Source organism: Anticarsia gemmatalis, chromosome 26 (assembly GCF_050436995.1).
Source record: "Anticarsia gemmatalis isolate Benzon Research Colony breed Stoneville strain chromosome 26, ilAntGemm2 primary, whole genome shotgun sequence".
NCBI classification, from domain to species: Eukaryota; Metazoa; Arthropoda; class Insecta; order Lepidoptera; family Erebidae; genus Anticarsia; species Anticarsia gemmatalis.
Window position 1 is genome coordinate 4,536,389 of NC_134770.1, and position 21,867 is coordinate 4,558,255.

The 21,867-nt window shown below is 33.5% G+C and overlaps 1 protein-coding gene across 6 annotated transcripts in view; it reads right to left on the reverse strand.

Annotated features, from left to right (window-relative positions):
* Positions 1–1,825: 1,825 nt before the first annotated feature.
* LOC142984169 (irregular chiasm C-roughest protein-like) overlaps positions 1,826–21,867 on the reverse strand; it is an 89,573-nt gene continuing 69,531 nt past the window's right edge. For 2 of the 6 annotated variants that reach the window (XM_076131590.1, XM_076131589.1), the window contains exons 4-20: positions 19,063–19,143; positions 17,997–18,148; positions 17,624–17,715; positions 17,278–17,386; positions 16,821–16,994; positions 15,841–15,943; positions 14,294–14,427; positions 13,590–13,716; positions 12,944–13,089; positions 12,407–12,560; positions 11,823–12,055; positions 11,267–11,425; positions 9,823–9,917; positions 7,564–7,721; positions 6,619–6,729; positions 5,744–5,836; positions 1,826–3,347 (exon numbers count right to left, since the gene is read on the reverse strand). In XM_076131590.1, coding sequence (XP_075987705.1) covers positions 3,316–3,347; positions 5,744–5,836; positions 6,619–6,729; positions 7,564–7,721; positions 9,823–9,917; positions 11,267–11,425; positions 11,823–12,055; positions 12,407–12,560; positions 12,944–13,089; positions 13,590–13,716; positions 14,294–14,427; positions 15,841–15,943; positions 16,821–16,994; positions 17,278–17,386; positions 17,624–17,715; positions 17,997–18,148; positions 19,063–19,143 — 2,153 coding nt within the window. In that variant the 3' untranslated portion in view covers positions 1,826–3,315. Of the gene's footprint in view, positions 3,348–5,714; positions 5,837–6,618; positions 6,730–7,563; positions 7,722–9,822; positions 9,918–11,266; positions 11,426–11,822; positions 12,056–12,406; positions 12,561–12,943; positions 13,090–13,589; positions 13,717–14,293; positions 14,428–15,840; positions 15,944–16,820; positions 16,995–17,277; positions 17,387–17,623; positions 17,716–17,996; positions 18,149–19,062; positions 19,144–21,867 lie in introns of all 6 variants that reach the window. The other 4 variants (XR_012960136.1, XM_076131591.1, XM_076131594.1 and 1 more) reach the window with 4 other exon arrangements.

Genomic DNA, 21,867 nt, shown 5'->3' on the forward strand with positions numbered 1-21,867 from the left:
ATTAGAATCAACATAATTTATAATTTTGAGAGTTCTTGAAGAAAAGGTTTTGTTAGAAAGGAATTTCTATTATTCCCAAGCAAACGTTTATATCTCATATAATAATATACCCACTAAGACACATGACAGACATTAGTCTTGCGGTCATCAAAAGCTCATCTACTATTTTTTGTACCAACAGTTAGAAAAAACGGTAAAACTTAAGTGAGATGAAAGCGTGATTGGAGTTACAATAATTATGTAGTAACGACTTAGTATAAAGGTTAGGCGATTAGTACTTACTTGTGATCTATATGTATTAGGACTTATGGCCAGTTTCACCGCTAGTCTAATAAATAACTGTTAATTTAAACGTTAGACCACTCATACAAATTAATTTGCTAAAATAGGAAGAACTTGATTTTTAAAAAGCCGAAGACACTATAGGATACGAGAATTAACGCGAACACGCATTGTACCTTAAAATGCCTAACGTTTCAGCGCAGTGCAACCTGCGACTATGGCGAGTGCAACATGCAACGCGAGAGTTTAAAAGTTATGATTAGTGGTGTGTGTTTACACAAAGTCATTTGTCACAAGATTTCTAATCAACTCGTCACTTATTGGCTGCTATTGCTACAAATGCACGCTCCATATTCATTGCGGCTGTATTCTTGTGCTTATCATTTCAGAATATTTGGCTTTTTAAGAGATTAAAACCAACCTGATGCACAGCCTCGAGGCGACTAAAAATACACTGTTTGCAGATGGGTCATATTCTACAGCTTCCCTCCTAAGTAGTCCCTTAAAAAAGTGACTATATCGTAGCAGGAATATGAGGTTCGGTTACGGGCTGCGTCCTTATCAGGCCGCTAGAGAGATATAGCCAAATTCTTATTTTTATAAAAAAAACAACAGGAAAAAGGATCCCTAAAATTCGTTCAATGTAGTAATCGCAACAAGTTGTCAGCTCAAATGTCTTAGTAATTATCCCATTGTTTCGAAACTGAGCAGTATCTGAATCAATACGTCTGAATACTAATTATATCTAGTTCGCCAATATTGCCATTGTGGACGTTGAGTAAACATAGCTAATGTACTCCGACCACAGCATTACACTGATTACATACTAAACAGTTTTTGTTGCTAATGATTTGGCTACTAAGAAGACTTATAGCATGTTGTAGTACATTTCATATGTTGAGCGGTTGTGACTTTAACCGATTCGTTGCGGATGGCACGACAGGCGTGCCATTCAATTCTTTTATATATGGCGTATGACACGAGAGGCGTGTCTTTTTTAAATATCATATAACTCGCTCAAATTGAGTCATCAACTTCTATGGCGGTTGGCCCGACAGGCGTGTCACGAAATATTTGTTTGCCGCCACAGCTAGAAGTTTACGAAAACGCAAGTCGCAACGAATCGGTTAATATTATGATAGGATAAGTAAACGGTCAGACTTTGTAATTCTTTTATTTGTAAGAAATCCTAAACTAAATGTTGGTTTTTAAGTATTAAAAATGAACTTTAATAACATTCTATAGGATTGATTTGTGGTTCATTAAAGATTCATGAAGTTAGACAAATAATACTCATAAATTGTGTAGGAAGAGTTGTTATTTTTGTGCCGTTTATTTAAAACCAGTTGCATGATTCCCGGAGTATGATGATTGCAGAGTTTGTCATTTTTAAATGTACTGTCCAAATGGTTCCTACGGCGCCCGCTAGAGGCGCTGATCAGGTTTTCGATTTTGTCAACAGTAAATACAGGCAAGGAATCGCGCTACAGGGCTTTTATTATGATGGGTTTAGATTGTTTAAAAAATAATACACACATTATAATAAAAATCAAAGTTTTATTATGATATTATCATTATCTATTGAAAAAAATAATGACAAATAATAATCGCATGCAAAGAACAAAAACACCGTTTCATGCAATATTTTTATACATTTTGTTTTCTTTTTTAACAAAACAAAAATATTAATTTGCCATTATTATGCCCATAATATTGAGGTTCTGATATTTCGTAAAGCTTTCTCCGTTACTTATTACTTTTATATTTACATTTAAAATGAAAATAAAATTAAAAGTGGCACACGAAAATTATAATTATTTAAAATCTAGACTTCTTTAATGTGACACACAGTTTTCAGAATCTTAACTATTATATGGAACTATAATGCAATCCTAATTTCATTTTTACTATATAAATTATCACAGAAAATATGATTTTCCTACATCATTGACCTTTTAGCTAAATATTTTCTATCTAAAGTATCATTTTAATCTGTCGAACAAAATCTTGGACAAAAAAATCAAGCGACAGAAAAGCCCAAATATATTTTTATCTCACAAAACAAATTACAACAATACATCTACTTTTTATTTTTTCTATAAAATGTATAAAATATTTTATCCTCAGTCTGTTATTACTAACATTTGATTTTTATACTAAATGGAAATAAATGGAATCATACAATAATCGATATTCGATTCATTACTTGAGCAATTGTAATGCCATCGGTTTGGATAAATAAAAATCTGATAACTAAATAAAAATCACACATAACATGCGGATATATTTTATGTACAGGATGTAATAAAATATTTTAGCTAAAAAAATTAGAAACGTTATTTTTCATGCATCGTATTTACAAAAATATATTTTTTTACAAAACACCGCAGTGTTTACAATCGATTTCACAATTGTTTATAATTAAAACGAATGCGTTTTAACGCATTGTTTAAATTCAGTCGAGAATACAAAATTTCGAAGTTTTACACCAACAAATAAATTATCAAGTAATTATATTCGAAGTACATTGTTGAACACAAAAAGAGGAACGCAAAAAGTTTTAATTTCGTTTGATTTACGAGATAAACGAAATTTAAATTTATGCTAGTTTTAACATGGACGAAAATATTTTTTTACATAGCAAATATTTTGTAATAATTTACTCGAAAGAATTATTCGTTGAATAAGAAATAGCGCAATTTGTTTTTCATTTTCCTCTTTTCTATTCATCTCAAATAAAACTCGGGTTTAATAAAACAAATTATACAAGTCAACAGACAGTCAGACTTATTCTATCGTATATACACCTCAGTCATTGAATATTTAGGAACATAGTATATTACACATACAGTCAACTGTATTTGAAAAAGTGTCCATTTGTGTATGATCTCAGTAGTCGATTACGCGCATGGCGGAGCGAAGTTCACGGTAAAAGTTTTGCACGCTACTCGCGTCGCTCAACGCCACTCTTAACGCTGTGTAAATCGCTGTTCACTGAACTCACTACACAAGTCTTGTATCATCACGCCTTCGCTATACGTGGGTCGCTTGTGCCTGCCCGTTACCTGTGAAAAATTATACCAATTAACTTAAGTGATATTGAGAAAAAAGCGTTCTAGTTAGGCAGGAGAGGTCATTTATTATTTTTAATACGGGATACAAATTAGGCGAGATATTTTATGTAACTGGCGTCTTCCGTAAGTAAAAATTCTTTTAATAACACGACACGCTTTGAGTAGAATGGCTTTTGCAAATAAATTGCTTGATAAACGTTCTAATAAAAAAATTGCGTCCAATCAATTTAAAGGGAAAATACTGTGTTTTATTTAATCACAAGTCCCTTAAGAACACGTTTTAAAGAAACGTGTTTATAAATATTTTAAGTATTTCAATTAATTATTAATTTAATGTGCCATATTTTCTGTTTCGTGTGAATAAGTAATTTTATCACTTTATTATTTTAATTTAAAATTATCTTCATATTAATCGATGTTAATTAATTATATTATTATTAGTAAAACACACAAAATGTTTATTCATATAGGTGGCAACTAGTTTTGTAAAAGTGCGAAGGAGAGAGAAATCAAAAACATTCAAACAAGCAATGCGAAGGAGAAATCTGTTGCTTCAATTTGACTGCACAAACTACTGAATCAAACTAGATAAAATTTGGCATAATAATGGATTTACCAAGACCGTAGCCAGTTGCTTAAATCCGAATCTTGATGCCTTGATGATTCTGGATTAACATGTTTTTTGCCTACTTTATACTGAAGTAACAAATAAGCTTTGGATAAAGAGCATATCAATAATACTACAAAAACTAATTTCGAATAAAAAACAACCGAAAAAAATGGCTAATCAAACAAGCCAACTATCGAAGAAGAGCGAAACTCCTTACGAAATAAAAGCGAACCAATAAATAATTCAATGTAAATGCAATAAGATTTATGCGACTTGTACTTAAAGACGTCGGTGGTAAGATCGATTGTTATTTCAAACTTACTCCTAAACACAAACAATTGCCTCCAATTAGGACTGTAGTACACATATCTACTTAGACTAGCTGAACGGGCAAACGTTGCTTTGCCATATAAATAAAAAAAAATTGACACTTATGGGTATGAAAAATAGATGTTGGCCGTTCTCAGACCTACTCGATATGCTCACAAAATTTCACGAGAATCGGTCAAACCGTTTCGGAGGAGAATCGCAACGAAAACTGTGACGCGAGAATTTTATATATTAGATGTATGGTCATTGCAATGCCTTTTGCGCTGGCATGAATTTAACTTAAGCACAAAATCTTAGCAAAATACCAGCGCCAGTGAATTGACTTCATTACTAGTCTAGGCGACACCATGCTTCGTATGGAAATAGTTAGTAACTTGGGTACATCTCTCACACTTTGAGGCTTAAAAACTTAGTGGCTCACGGCAAAATAAATTGTTGTTGAAGTTTACTTCAACTATTAAATACGGTTTGACAAATATCAGTTGATTAACGGTTTGCCAAGTGAAGCAATACCGTTACACCTCAAATGACAGCGTTGCATGCATCAAGGAATTTTATCAAATAAAAGCAATTGGTAATGTCTAGCTGTGGTTTAAGTATTGGTACGTGTGCTACAAGCTTCAATCTAGAACTTGGCAATATAACTTTGCAGACAGCCTAAATATTGTGTTGCATACCTACAGATAATGGGTATTACCAACTTTCTTTACTCGTGTATAATTCAAAAGGATATTTTCTTTGAGAATTATTAATAAAAGTTTGTTCGAAACTTCTAGGACTTATTCTTCTTCTTGTCATTTTTACAGATCTACATTTAAATGATTTTGGAAAAGAACGTAACCATTGCAATATTTCTTTGTATTTTCGACGATTATTGCTGTAAGTATCGTAATGAAATTATAAAGCCGCGTCTGTAGCTAATTTTGTTTATAAATCAAACTATTAATTATGGAAAAGTAGCTATATTGCATCAAAGAAGGTGCAAGCGTGCTCAAATTAAGAATTATTATAGATTCAAGCGCAACTCTGTCAGTTTTTTACATTTTTATGGTTAAACTACAGAATCAATTAAACTAAAATTTTGACAGATTAATAACATTCCGCGAAAAGGCGCGACATACGCGACAATTTCTGCGGCATAGCCGCGGGCACAAGGTAGTAATAGGTAAAATATAGTAATAGAAAACTTCAAGCAGGAAAATAATAATGGCTAATCACTCTAAGCCTTGCACGAAAGTTGTTGGAATAGGAAAGAAAACATTATAAATATAGTAATTACTGTACTTATTATTTTACAGTCATTCAGTTACATTACAGTCGGTTACCAGAAAAGAATAAAAAATATAAAGAAATTATTGTAAAAAAGTTCAATTCATTCAAAACAGGCACAGCATTCTCAGTAACCAAGTAATGCTTACCCCCTCAACGTTGATAGCTTGCTAATTACCTGTGGGTATAACCACTGAACTCCTCACTGCGGAGTAGGGTGGGGGGGCTGGAGTGGCTGCTGGTTTAGCTGTGTGGACTTGGCTGCCGTAACCTAGGGGAGAAAAAAATGGTCATTATTGTGTTAGCCAAGACACGTCAGATGCTCTTAGGACTCTTTTATAGAATTTCATAACGTAATTCTGGGTTGAACTATTCAACGGATAATTTATTAACAGTAATTAGTGACAGCTATTGTTGTTTTTTTTTTGGGAAATTTGTAGAATACTGCTCATTTCAGAATTTTAGGATTAAGAAATACATATCTACAAATATGCTATAGATCTGAATAATGTAAAGAGGTAAGTAAAATGTTATTGTTTGTGTATTGTGTCAACGCTGAAATGATCGACATAGAAAATACAAAATTACATAAACTCGTACCCATTGTAATATAGTCCCGTCATAGCAAAATGTAAGTTGTTGTAAGAATTATTTACAATCGCTAAAATTACATTAACATTTTTTTTGTGTGCTAATTATATTAATATAAATAAGAGCAGTGATAGCCGAGTGGTATAAGTTGACACCTCCCACGCAAGTGGTCGCAGGTTCGAACCCGAGGCAACACACCAATGACTTTTCGAAGTTATATGTGTATTAGAAATAATTATCACATGCTCCAACGGTGAAGGAAAACATCGTGAGGAAACCTTGCATGCCTAAAAATTTGTTTAAAACATTTATTGAGGGCATGCAAAGTCCCCAACCCGCACTTGGCCAGCGTGGTGGACTCAAGGCCTAACCCCTCCCTCATTACAGGAGGAGACCCTTGCCCAGCAGTAGGACATTAATGGGTTAAATTTATTATTTATAATTATATTAATTATAGCTTACCAACATTACTATTCCTTAGATAAGGGTTTCCGTAAGTGGCGGCGTATCTCAAGTCCACATTAGGCTGAGGTTTGGCGTTTGGCTGGGCGTATATCGGTGCCGGCGGTGGTGCTATTTCAAAAGAACATGTACAAATTAAATGAAACCCTTAGGTAAAACAGTTATAAAATAAGTAATACTCGATGTCGATGAATGAAAAATATATATTATATATTAGCTTAGCCTTTGTTCCAAACTATGTCGGAGTCGGCTTCCAGTCTCACCGGATGCAGCTGGATACCAGTGTTTTACATGGAGCGACTGCCTATCTGACCTCCACAACCCAGTTACTTGGGTATTAACACGATACCCTTCGGTAAGACTGGTTGTCAGACTTTCAAGCTTCTGACTACTGTTAACGACTGTCAAAGATCTTCGAAAATGACAGCCGGGACCCACAATTTAACGTGCCTTCCGAAACACGGAGGAACTCGATATGTATAAGATGGTCACCCATCCACGGAACCACCTCGGCAAGCGTAGTTTAACCTCAGAGATCGATCCGTGCGGCTGTTGTAAACTAAGTCACGAGCTCCTCTCGATGAATGAAAAATATAATATGAAATTTAAAACTATTCAAATCAGGCTCAGCGATTGAAAATACAAATGTATTATTTCGTAAATACGAACTGGATTAGAAGTATTTTATAGATTTGTGGTCCTTTTATCATACTTTAAGACGGCAATTAACAATTATGCCAATTCATTTCAAATCTACAGTGCAAAAGACTAATCATCATTATCAAGACAACTGATCATTATCAATCTGAAAGTAGCTATATTATGTTTCGACCCGTTTGGATTTCAATTTTAAACTCAAATAGTGCGTTTTCCAGCCTTAAACTCATTTTCATCCAAACAATCACACTTAATAAAACCTATATACTTAATTCAAATTGCACTCACCTTCACCAGCGACCGGCAGTCCCAAGTTATTAATAGCGTCTGTCTCATCCGGCGACTTGTTCGTTCGTTGTAAAGTATTATTCTGCGATCCATTGCCCGTTGACATCGGTAATGTGGACGCAGTGTCGATGCTACGTGTCAATGAACCTTGAAGTGACCTGTTGGCGGAGATATCGTTTGGTGAGATGGGTATTAACGGATTAGATTTGGTAGTTGTATGAGTTTGTGGTTGCAATACTGTTTCTGCAAGTTTATGGTAACTGTTGATTGTTAAAGTACATATTACTATTGCAATAAGTATTGAAACGCCTCATAACATATACAACAGTTAACATAATATATAAGTTATCCTAAAACAGTTTATTCCATTTTGACCACCCTGGTCTTTCCAGCTGAACCCAAAATTTTTTTTTACTACCGCTCTAAGAATTCCTCTTGTGTCGCTAATTTAACAAATACAAAATTTTTCAAAGACGCAAATTACAACCAGACCCGAAATAATTATTTGTGGATAGCACAAATTATTGTTCCGCATGAAAATCGAACCCACGGCCTCCCGACGCGATGATAGCGGCGTGGCGAAATAAACCACTGCGCCACAGAGCCAGTCAAAATACACAGTAATATATATAAACTAGATACATCGTCTACATATTTATTTACTAGGTGACAAAACATAAGAAAATACATTTTTCGAGACGGGAAATTGTATGCTGTCTCCGTCTGAATAATATTGCATTATTGTGTTTAGCAGTGATAGCCGAGTGGTATAAGTTGCAACCTCCCACGCAAGTGGTCGCAGGTTCGAACCCGAGGCAACACACCAATGACTTTTCGAAGTTATGTGTGTATTAGAAATAATTATCACATGCTCCAACGGTGAAGGAAAACATCGTGAGGAAACCTTGCATGCCTAAAATTTGTTTAAAACATTTATTGAGGGCATGCAAAGTCCCCAACCCGCACTTGGCCAGCGTGGTGGACTCAAGGCCTAACCCCTCCCTCATTACGGGAGGAGACCCTTGCCCAGCAGTGGGACATTAATGGGTTAAATTTATTTATTTATTATTATTATTGTGTTTTTCTCTAAATTCAAAACGGCATATATCCCTCTTTCAAAAATTTATTAATCAGAGTTATCAATCTCTATAATTATCACTTATTTTTTATGCATAATAATACGAAATCTGGTTTTCTGGAATCCGAATTCCAAGTTAATGATACCTTCTCAATGCAGTAGCAATATCTCAGTGCGCTAATAAATTAATATTATATTGCAACCGCAAACCAGTCAATCGAGGATAATGACTTAGCAACTGAATTCACTCTACTTAATACCATGCATTACTATAATCATTTATGTATATTTACATGTGTTTGTGGAGATACCATCCCAATAAAAGCTTTGTATGAATAACAATTAGCTATCGCTTCGGAGTGTAATTTCCAAGTATCTAGTTACTGTTGCATTACTGTTAGTATTTCCCAACAAAGAAAATAAAGAATACACATCGTTCTTGTAAAAATTAAGGACAAATAAACCATATATTTCGAAAACCACTTTAGGAATACATCATAAATATACTTGCTATCAAAAATGGTATTAAACGAAAAATAAAATTGACCAAGTCTAAAACTAAATTGGTACGATACTTTTTCCAGACAATTCTGAATAATAAACGCTTATGACATGTCAAGTTTTTATCTACAAACAAAGAATATATAAAAATAATGTTTTGTATCTAAACGAAAAATCAAAAGACATTTAAGCTAAATCTCTGCGATAAATGGAATGAAATAATGAAAACAATCTAGTTTTGTTTAAAGGGGACTTTGGAACCTTGTCTATTCAAACCTACTTACTTACGTAAATTCTTACAGTAACATAACTTCTTAACAGTCTTAATCACTTCAATTTTTTTTTATAGGACTAAAATACCATAATCAAAGATTTACTTTAAACTTGCATCGTAATATCAAATCAGGCGCAACAACTATAATGGGTATATGTTGGTACTTCTTCATAACTCAGTAAGAAATAAAACATATACTTATAATAGACTTTTTAAAAAAAAAAAGACAATGTGAATCGGCTTCCACATTAGTACAGCGAACATGTGCAAACATCTAAATACTAATATTATAAGACAAAAGTTCTAAAACTATAGTTACTATCGTTAGAACGTCCCATTTCCTGAATCGGTAAAATATTTCCCATCGTATGTAGAAAAGGGTGTCATAATAATACAAGATACTAACCTTGGAGGAGGTACATCAAGTCCAGGAGACTGAACCCTCAGATGGGGGGGAGGCGCGTACCCTTGAGGATAGTCATACACGTACCCCGCGGGATTCTGCTGACAAAATATCACTTTACATTGCGGTTACCTTCCTATTTGTATGTCATGTCACATTTGTTTTACTTTAATCGGGTTTCTGAAAGTGGGTTTTGTTTTGTAGCCCTAAAAAAATTGTATTCTATTAGTACTATGTATTATCATATACAAGCCATATCAATGGCCTTTCGGGCGGCTTTTTGACACCAGATTGACCACTAACCATACGACAGAATAGAACTACATTATATTATCAGGTACAATATTTTTTTTTACTATTATTATTATAGCTACACTCCTTTCAAATCCTATAAGTCATATTCTAAGTTCCTGTGAAAGTCTATTAATCAATACTTTTTTTCTTATACGGCGTACAAAGATGCAAATTCCTGGCGAGGACTGAGTAAAATTACACTCGAAAAAATTATGGATGATAAATATTTATATCGCGTGAAATCCTCTACAATACATGTAATAAAATTAACCACTTTGCCATAAATGACAATAAAAGCTGATACAAATATTAACTAGTATAAACAATAATATTATTATTTTAGTTTATAAAATACATTAACACCATTATACTAAAACCAACTAAACCCCAACAGAGTGGCAATAATGTATTAAATACATTAATATCTACTATAAATGCTCCCAAAAACAAAAAGGTAATAATTTAATTAAATGAAACACACGCGAAAACAAAATGAAAGTGGAAACAACACGGTTTCCATTTTACATTTACGACTCACAAAGATATTTAAATGAGAGTTTTGACATTAAAATTACAAAACATTACAATTACACAAGGAATACATTACAGGGATACGTCGTATGTTTTCAATTTCTGACTCAAAAGGTATATAATAGCATATTAAAACATCCGTGCTTTGATACGGGCTTCATATCTTAGGAAAGAAAAATTAAACGTTATACCGTTATCTTACAAAGTTATTTTCGTTACAAAGCTGAATATTTAATTGATTTATCTTCATGATATTTTATACGTTAAAGAAAATGAATGGATTGAAATAATGTAATAATAGCTTGATCTTAAAATAACACCCTAGAAAGCTTTGAATCTCGATGAAATGAATTTTGTTACTCATCAATAAAATACAATGTATAAAACTTAACCGATATTGTGATTTGCGGTCTTATCGCGTATCTCAGTTGACAACTAGTGTACGTCAAATTGATGATCATCATTCAGTTCATTGCTGCTTTGACGTACCGGGTAAATCACTCTAATCCAAGGGAGGAAACAATGTACAGAATAGTGGTTTTCAAATAGTTGTTAACTGTGATACGTGATAGCCCCAAGAAGATGCTATAGACAGTACATAAAGTATAGAAAAATTACTAACCTTAAAGTAAGGATCGCTATAAGTCGGATCGGAGTAGTCGTTGCTATAACGGAACTGCATTAATGGATCATCGTGGCGCATGTTCGGTAGCTGTACTGGACCAGCCAGTGGCAGACCCGCGTGGATCTTGCTGTCTGAACGATCGGAGCTTGTGTAATCCTGGTGAGAAGAATACAGCTGAGACGTAGGCCAATAAACATAGAGGAATATAGGTAAAGAATATAATAACACATCTATATTCAGACTTAGCCAAGTCTGCCAATGAATACAGTCATACTGCTGGACGCAAACGTAGGCGATGGCTATTCTTTGAATAATCCAAACGTTTCAGATAAATCCATATAGTATTTATTAGTTAAACAAATATTATATGAAGTAAATAGATAAAGCAAAATACGACCATCATAGATAAAAAAAAGAGTTACAATCATTTACTAACAAAATAACATGAATACTTAATGATGACTGTCATTCAGGAGATGTCTATAATGCCAGTAGAACCACAAATTTGAAATGTCCCCAAATTCAATATATCCTAAAGTTAAACACAACTTACCAATTCATAGCTCCCATCACTATGAGGCAGCTGCGGCTTCAGGTCACTGATATTGGAACTTCTATCAGACTCCTTGTACATATCTCCTGTAGTGACCGTCACGTCTGGTTTCTCGTTCATCTGGCCCTTCTTGCGTCTTCGCCGGTGGCAGACGACCACGAGAATGATGAAGGCAGAGAAGATTATGATGCCGGAGGTCACTCCGATGAGGATTATATAGAGGGGGAGGGATTCTGTGGAAGGTTTGATGGTTAATACATTTGATCAACTAAGGAGGGTTGGAAAGATTTGATCAAGGACCGTATGAAACTATGTGGCAGAACAAAAAGTGTCATTCAATACTAATAAAGATAATTCCAAAAATGTGATTTTTATTATTTGAATCTTTCAAGTTTTTCAATGAATTGATTTTTTCAAAACATAGTGAGATGAGGTCAAACGATATCGGATTAATTGATAAAATGTTGGATGCCAGGTCAAACTTATTTACTTTTGTACTACTGAACTTAAAATACAAGTGTACCTTAAAATGAATCAGTGAAATATTACTTTATAATTATTACAAAACTTATATTTATACTTACTTAGAGGTTTCAACATAATAGCCACATTAGCATTTCCATATTCGTTGGTGACGCTGCAGTTGTACTGTCCGTAATGCTTTGACTGACTAGTTCTGATTACAAGGCTGGACTTGATCATGCCGTCTGGTAAATTGTCTATTACGATCGCGTAATCCTACGAAAAGAGAAGTAACGGTAATATCTCAATTGGTTGAAAAATAGTTTTTTCTTAACTAACTATTATATTCGTTTCGATGTATAAATTTTACAAATATAATCTTAGTCTAATAAGAAAAAAAAAACTAGCACAGTAACAATTTTCTAACATTTTCTTAGTTTATTGTTTTAATCAAGTATTTTTTTATTTATAGAATTCATTCCAGTCTATTAGCTAAAATTTCAATACATTAAACTATCGATAAAGTCTACATAAATATCTTATTTTATGCTTATTATATCAACTTTATTGCATAGTATATACAGTGCTTTACACAGCCTTAGGATTATCTAGATATCATTTCTACAATAATTATGAATTTCCTAGAAAGTTCCACTTACCGGATCCTCAATGATATTGATCTCCCGGTTCTCGAAATACCAAGTGATGTCATCAGGCTTAGGTACCGATAGTGCTATACACTCAATCGTGACGTATTCCCCTTCCATGCCGAATTGTGTTCGATTTGAACGGATTTTTGGTGCACCTAGTAAAATACATAGATTTATAAGATATTGATACTTTTGAGGTAAAAAAATACATACACTTCATCTAGGATAAGAAAGTTTACCATGCAAATTTTTAAAATATGTCATTATCGTTGTTGAGAGTTGTGTCGTATATTGAAACAGGTAACTGATATCGACAACCACAACTTAGCGCTCCTGGCAAAGTTGTGGTTGTCAAGAGGGCAACTTTGCTAAGAAAGCAAAGTTGTGGTTGGCACGCCAAAATAGACATTGCTTAGTATCTTTGTGATGAGAGATAAGCTTTCAAGATTACATATTCAATTCATATTAAACATATACGGTCTTCTCGACAGAGGCATGCCTAGTGAGAAGACCACTAGAAATTGTACCTACTGTTAATAATGTACCAGCTTTAGATATAGAAATAATATTTTGTTTATTTTAGAAACTTTTATACTTGTCTATAATTGCTGCAATAAATATTTTTTTATTCATGTTTTATAGAAATGAAACTTACTCTTAATGAACACGGTAGCCTCACTCTCGATCTCAGGGTAGCCGTCGACGCTGGCTTTGCAGATGTACCGACCAGCGGTGCTTCCACTCACGCGGATCTTCAATGTAGGGTCCCTTCCTCTGAGCTGCTGGAAAGATAGTAGGTTCACGTAACACTGTCTGAATTTAATGAACTACAAGTAATTGTAACATATCCTTACAGCCGTAAACATGGTACAGGGTAAATACGTGGATTTGACGAAAAATAATCGTGACTGGAATAAGGAAAATTTAAAAGCAAAGATACAAAAATCGTAAATAGTATGAACGAAAGGTGGCAGAATAGTGAAAAAAGACATTTCTGGAAGGACAAAGGCAACGGCTAAAGGAAGGCTGAAGAAAAATATTTTAAACCTTAAAAACCCAGAAGTATCATTTTCTCGAAAGAAGGAAAGTACTATCGTTTTCTAGATAGAGGACGTAATTTCTTTTCTGCGCTACTGGCCTTGACGTACCTTTTCCCAAAATAAGAAACGTAAATATCTTAAAAAAATAGTTATTGAATTGATAACTGCAAGAAAACTCTGGATAGAAAAACGTTAAAATGCTGAAGTTAAAGTCCAAGCCAATAGCAATAACACGAAAACACCAAAAATAGTGTCCAGTGATATAAATAAACTAAAGATCATGATAATTATTTTCAATGCCATCATGGTATTCACTTACCTCTATGCGTCCAGGTTCATGGAACAGCCACTTGAGCTTCGGCTGCGGCTGACCGTCCACGTCACATCGTAGTGTCACTGTGGACTTTGTGTCTGCTTCCACGTTTTGAGGTCGTGTTCTGAATGTTGGGGGGTCTGTGGGGAAAGAATGCAATGTAACCTGATTTTTTATCATATGGAGGGCTTGTATGTTCTGTTTACTTTGGGTTTTACGCTTAACTTTTGTGTGTTACACGAAAATGATATAAAACCGTTTTTTTTTCTGAGCACATTTTATGGTATGGTAAAAAATTACGAAATGTTTGATGTATTTCAGGTTCTAGTTAAGTACTTATAATAGCAATAAATTTTTTATTTCGTATTTTCAATAAATTAAGAGTGTTAAAACGGCATTTAAGACCTCGATTACGCCTATAACTTGGTTTAATGACAAATGACAAAAGCTAGACGTGTATCTTTTGCGTTGAATAAAATCGATCCTTTTACTAGAAAAAGTACTAGATTTTTTTCTTTTTGCAAAGTACTTGAAAGTTCTCTTAGATGTTATTATATACAATTCCGTTTGTCCATACCCTCTCTGACATTGTAACAAATAATAGCAAAATGATAAAACTTCTGTTTATTTTTTAAACTAAGAAACCATTACATTAAAGTGCTCAAAACCATTTCCTAAACCCGTTTCTTTGAAGAACCATTACGAAAACTAAAATCTTTATAAAAATAGCTTCTAGGGCATATTTTCTGTACGCGTCACGTCCAAATTTTCATTTGAGTTGGAAAAATAGCCACAATGTTTATGTTGATGATAAAACAAGCTCCCACGTGAACGTGTGACGTCAGAGATGATTCTAATGACGAGGGTATTGCTTTTGTAGCGAGTTTCAAGAGAGGAGCTGTGTGTTGTGTTCAGAAGGTGTATAATGCTTGTATATTATATTTTTGTAATATTGTTGATTTTTTTTTTTGAAGGTTTTGATTTTATAAGGCAACTTAGTTTTTAATTACTATACAGTTTGACCTTGGTACCTTAAATTGTTAAGCGGACTGAAAATAATCTATACTAATATTATAAAGCTGAAGAGTTTGTTTGTTTGATTGTTTGTTTGTTTGTTTGAACGCGCTAATCTCAGGAACTACTCATCTGATTTGAAAAATTCTTTCAGTGTCAGATAGTCCATTTATCGAGGAAGGCTATAGGCTATATATCATTACGCTACGACCAATAGCAGCAGAGTACCAGTAAAAAATGTTATAAAAACGGGGTAAATTTTGACCCGTTCTCTCTTATGGGACGCAAGCGAAGTTGCGCGGGTCAGCTAGTAGTAGATAATGGGCAGAAATTACATGGCATTTGAAAAACTCCTAGCCTACTCATTACGACTTATTTAGCAATTCAATAGCTCAGTAGCGGTATTGTATTTAGTTAAAGGTAAAAGCAAATAATAGTTAACTAATAAAACCAAATAATTTTCTAATCAGACCATTGTTATTTGATTAAATAATTATTATCGAAATAATGGTAGTATAGGTGAAGGGTATAAAACTTACATGTAACTTGCAGTGTGATGTTCCCTTCATTCTTGCCGACAGAGTTGCTCACCTCGCATTTAACCACGGCGTTGTGATGCTTACGAGTTACATTGAAGATAATCTATGACAAAGGAAAACGTTTCAGGAATCATTTTGTTGGTCTCACTCTTGTTTTATGCTGTCTCTTTCTATCACTCGCATTTCAAATGTTGGAAGTTCTTAAAACCTCATAAGTCATAGCAGAAGTTATCATATAAATTAAAATAAAAGATAGATTGTTTCTCATTATCTGGAAAAAGTAATAATTAAGAAACTTTTTCTCAAAAAGTAGTAATGCTTCTATTTTTGTATACTCCAATTATATTAAAAACCTTTCCTAAAAATCCTCTGAAATGTCAATTACGTTGCTAAAAGTTACTCTTTAAGTCTCTCACCACTATTCCATCAACACAAAACTTAAAACGGAAAACAAACTAAAGGAAGACAACAACGCCGTCTGTTCCAACTTTAATGTAGTTAATTAAGCAACTGGGAACCATAAACGTTAAGTTAGCCATTGCACTGAATTTCACGGCACACGGGATACGAACAGCGCATTACAAATATGAGTGTGTTGTTCAAAAATGTATACTGATGCCTTACTGCAGTCATAAGCGTGAATACTCGTGCGTTTTTAAAGGGAATTGCTTTTGCAAAGTAGGTGATGGATGGTTTTTATTTTCCGAAAAGTCATATTAAAAATTGTTTACTTAATTACAGTTAGATTTTGCTCATACATTATTTCGCGTCGTAGTCATATTATTTTTAAAACAATTTTTCGACCCGCTGTTCGCTTTTCGCCGCTTAAATCTTTGATAACCATACAGAGTTCTAGCTCATTCAAGGCGTACACCCAGTAAGTGGTAACCATGGATATGGAGAGAGATGACAATTAATATGGTGCGATGAAACCATACCTATGAATAAATAATAAAATAGTTTGGTAATAAGGTACTCACCATCTCTTCAGTATAATCTCCAATCACCGGGTTATCATTGATGAACCACCGATAAACTTGCGCCGGGGGATTTGCATCCACATCACACTGGACCCTCAGCTCTGAACCTTCGGGAATCTGGTCATTGACCCCACCTGAACTTATTGTCACGTTCACTTTCGGTGCGTATTTTACCTGTGAGGTTTATTATGTTTAGAGAGATAATATGAAAAATCATTAAACTTAATATGCATTGGACACAAAGAAAATTTAGACCCAGCTGTTGTCTACTAGCGTTGCCGTTATAATATATAAAAAAACACATTGAAAATAGACACATTTTAACGCAGATCCGATAATACTACGTCGATCTGATACAATTAAATGAAAGAAACGGCCTTATATATCACAAATTCACAACGTATCCATTACAGCGATAGCATAAACCTTTGCGTATTATATCTATGTAAGACGTTACCTCAATATGCACGGTAGCCATTCGAGGGGCTCTGTCAGCCGTGTTCTGCGCCTGACACGTGATTGTCTGGTTGTGGTGACTCTTGCTCGGCGTTAACCGCAACACCGACCTGGTATTGACATTTTGTAAGATATACAATTTAATGTGAGAGGTATTCATGCAATAACAATGGACATAGAATATAAGAAATAATTCTAATTGTTTTTAACTTTCATCCAGACTTTATTTTCTTCAAATATCGCCATATAAATACTAAAGTTAATTTTTGTTTTAAGTTCTGTTTATTCATATTTTTTTTATTTATATTTAAAGTTTTGATCCATCTTAAAATCATATTAAAACATACCTAGTTTTGTATCTCTGTCCATCTGGTAATAATTCCGTGGTGCTCTTCACGTGTTTCTTTATCACCGACTGGTTACCGTCCAACCAAGTTATCTGTACAAAACAAATACGGATTATTATTCCCCATTATTATTATTTCAAATTATTAATATGCTAAAAATATTGATCTTGAGGCGAAAGGAACCCATGGTATTCAATTAAACTTGGTAACCACCTTAACTATTGTGCCACAACACTCTACGTAAAATACGATTTATACGGTACGACTTAATCGAATTTCTAAATGTATACAATATTATATAATAATAAAATTTTGTAGGGAACCTAGTTTTCAGTTATAAGAATTAGTTTTGAATATTCAAAGTTATACAAACCTCAGCCGCAGGTTTTCCTCCACTGGACACACACTCGATATCCACGTACTGGTTTTCAGTCGCGTCAATGAAGGCTCCTCTTGGTATCCGAGGAGCTTCAGGCGCGACCAGCACTGTTAGTTGTGCGTAGCGAGAGCGTATTGCTGGTGCACCTGAGGTAAGAGGATTATCATTAGAGCGATCTAGACACGAGTAACAATAAAAAAAGCATTTTATTTTAGTAAAAATGTAAAAATTCTTTTATCTGTCAAATACTCTGAAAGCGGGCGGTTCGCTACTCGATAGCTGGATTGATTTGCTACTACAGCGTATCCATGCTTAGAAAAGGTTTTCATTTCTAATATCCGTATTCCAACGATAATTTTTTTAAGAATTGGACAAATGGATGACATTTCATCAATTTTTTAAACAAATAATCCTTATTAAAGTAAGTCCAAAACACATTACTACAACTTAACAACAAATATTAATTGTGCATAGTAATCGAATTCAAAACTGAAATCCCTGGACATAATAAAATATATAGGTATACACATAATCGCATACTGATCAGCATATCATAGGTAAAGAATGCTTAAAATAAAACTTGAAGTATAAATTCAAAGCAATTTCAATTAAAAGACATGTTCCAAAGTACTAACTTCGACTTAAAATAGCACATTAATTTCTACATATTCATTGGGAACATTAAAATCACTTGGAAGTTCACTTCGATATCGGTAAATGGTTTTAGTACGTGACAAACGATCTTCCTAGGCAATAAGCTTGGTATTAAATTCAAATCTTAATGTACTTGTTTTAACGGCTTAAAGGAATTTATATTTAGATTCAATGACTATGTACGAAATGTGCGATTGCGAAGGCAAGAAAGACTTATACGATATATTTTACTGAGTTTGATGATGTAATAAAATTCACATTACTCATAATTCATAAAAAATACCGCAAACTAAACACACTTTTGCGCTTTTACAAACCAAAAGACATGCCCAGTAAAATCTGTTTGAAAAAAACAGTAAAGTCTCTAAATGTGACCAACAGATGGCGTTATGCTCAAGTAGCTTACCGTTTAATCCTGAACTGACTTGACACTGGTACTGGCCATCATCATCTAGAGTCACGTCCTTGATGTCGAGAGAATAGTCCCCTGTAACAAACGAATTGAGTTTATTTTTATCACAATACCATATAATTTCCTAACACATGTCGTATTTATTGTAGCTGCTTATCTTTTCCATTTCCTTATGAAGCAGCCTGTAATCTTTTAGGCTAGTATACCCGTATCTTAGAAGATTCATCGTTCCAGAATGCAAAACAGAAGGCGCCAAATTACATTTCATTACAACTATTTGAAAGTACACAACAACAAATCAATATCAAAATTTTCAACAATTCCTGGTGTTCTAAAAATTTACTTGAAAGACGTAGTAACTCCAAACACGAGTTCCAATTATTTTTAGAAACAATAGTGTTTGGCAAACGGTCATTAGGTAATTAAAAAAACATTAAATCACTGGTTTTGTTCTACAAAAACGTGTGATTTTGTTTCTTAGCTAAAAATTGCTACAATGAACGTAGAAAGAGTATGTTTTGGGAATAGTTTAAAATGAACCGACGTAAATACTGTCGTCATAGAAATATAGGACAGCAAACGAAGACACAGTAAAAGTCTAGTGTAGCGGGTTACCTTTTACCACAAAAAATCCAAACGATTTTTTGGATTTCTTAAAACTTGAAACAAGACAATGTCTGACAAGAAATATGCGATTTAGCATTTTTGATTTCTCGACGTTTCGGCACGCGTTATACTGATCGCAATCGCAAAAACTGCTATAAAACGGAATATAATATATGCTAAAGGTAAAAAATTATGCTAGACAATAATTTTATTACAATCAGCATTTTATAAAATCCGAAGAATATGTTCATTAACCGAAGTTTCAAATCAAACAATAAGAGCAGTATAAAAAACAACAAAACAAAACTAATATAATTACCATTTTCATTTTAACTACGGTAGCAGAAATCATTTCAACGAGGGATTTTCTTTTAATAAGCTGACTCGCATTTCGTTGAAACCGATAAAAACGGATCCGACTTGGGATTACTGCTCTTCTATTGAAATAATTAAGTATTGTTGGATTACTCGGCGTTCGTATAGTTTTTCATTTTGTATTTTTGTGAAACGTACTAATTCTGTATTGGCTTTCCGAGCCTTTGTTGACGTTTGAATGGAGTGAAATAGCACGGGATTGTGAGAATCAGCGAGCAAATCAATATTTTCTATATTCTATAGCATTCTATAGCATATTCCTGTTCTGGTGATAAGTTAGAAGAAATATTTTCTATTTTAATTAATCGAATTTTAGTTAATCGAAATGTATTTAGCACTATTTATACTTGCAAGTGCCAAACTCCACTCCACTGCTTTAAAAATATTGTTTAAGACTAACAAATTGGTGCTACTATGCTTTCATTTATCTTTGGAAAAGAAAGCCAGTAAAAAGAGAACTCTGAAATAAGTAGACTAAATAGACTACACTGTTGATTAGCCAAGAAACTTTTAGATAATTCGTATTACAGAGACCAACTTTTAAACCACCGACATGGCGAAAATGACCTCAAAAGATCAAGTACGAACAACGTCAAACACAATCCAAAATAAACATTCATTCACATCCAAAAGCATTATTATTGCAGCCATGAACCCAACGTGTACCACTATAAAAAGATTTTCTCATGAAATATTACTATGATTTAAATACAAACTAAACTGTCTAGAATTCAGCTTCAGAGAGCGGTAGAACAGAAATAGCACACTATTTAAAACACCACTTGAGATCTTGGGCATCTCGCATCTTAGACATGCCTTTTAGTATTAGCACTTGGGAATATAGGAAGGAAATTCATTAGCTTTAATGGAGGTCATATTTAAAACATCTAGAAAATTCTTTGTTAGATATCTCGTGAATCTTTTAAGAAAATATTCACTAAAAGATCACTTTGTTTATTGAAAGTAATCTGTGTAGTAAACAATAGAACCAATTTCAAAAGTGTTTTATTTATAGATTCCTAAACTTATCCTTAATTACTATTAAACCTTTTCAAAAAAAAATCATCCAAATTAGGAAAACAGTTCATCAACTGAGATAGAAAGTGGATAGACGTTCGTATTCTTTTTGTGAAAGATAAGCGCCATCTATCCATTTTAATAGGAACTACCAAGTGACTACATGTTGTATAACGCCGGTTCTGAATCACGACTACAAAAAAAGACTCTTTATAAAAAAAATACTTACATCACACTTAATACATCAAATACAACAATCGATACATAGAAACTAATTAAAACGCAACAATTTACGTCTCTTAGATATGAATAAAAACTAAAACTGAATGCTTATTAAAACGTCCTAGACAATAAAGTACTACTAATTCCCAAACAAATGCTTTTAGTTACCAACTCAACTCTATAATTATAAGAACAAAATAATTAATAAGAAGTCTGCCTAACAATAATTTACAACCGATTAAACTAGCAAGAAGTGAGCAACAAAAAGTTAATGTTTTTACTTAGACGATCTCGTTATCTGCCTTCAATGTTGATGGTTATAACGACTAACTTACTATGTGTTTATGTTATTTAGAATTAATGGTATTTCACTTAGTTTTCTGATTGCTGACTACAGCTACAGCTGTTTTAATTCCGACATTGCTATTAAGATTTATAAGCAGGGTTTTATTTAACATCACCCCTGTTATATCAAAGATGTAATGTACATACTATAAATCAGCTCGATACTATTAAATATTGTTAGTTAGATGTAGGGAGCAAAGCATATTGCAATAAGCAGGCACGTTACCAAACCTC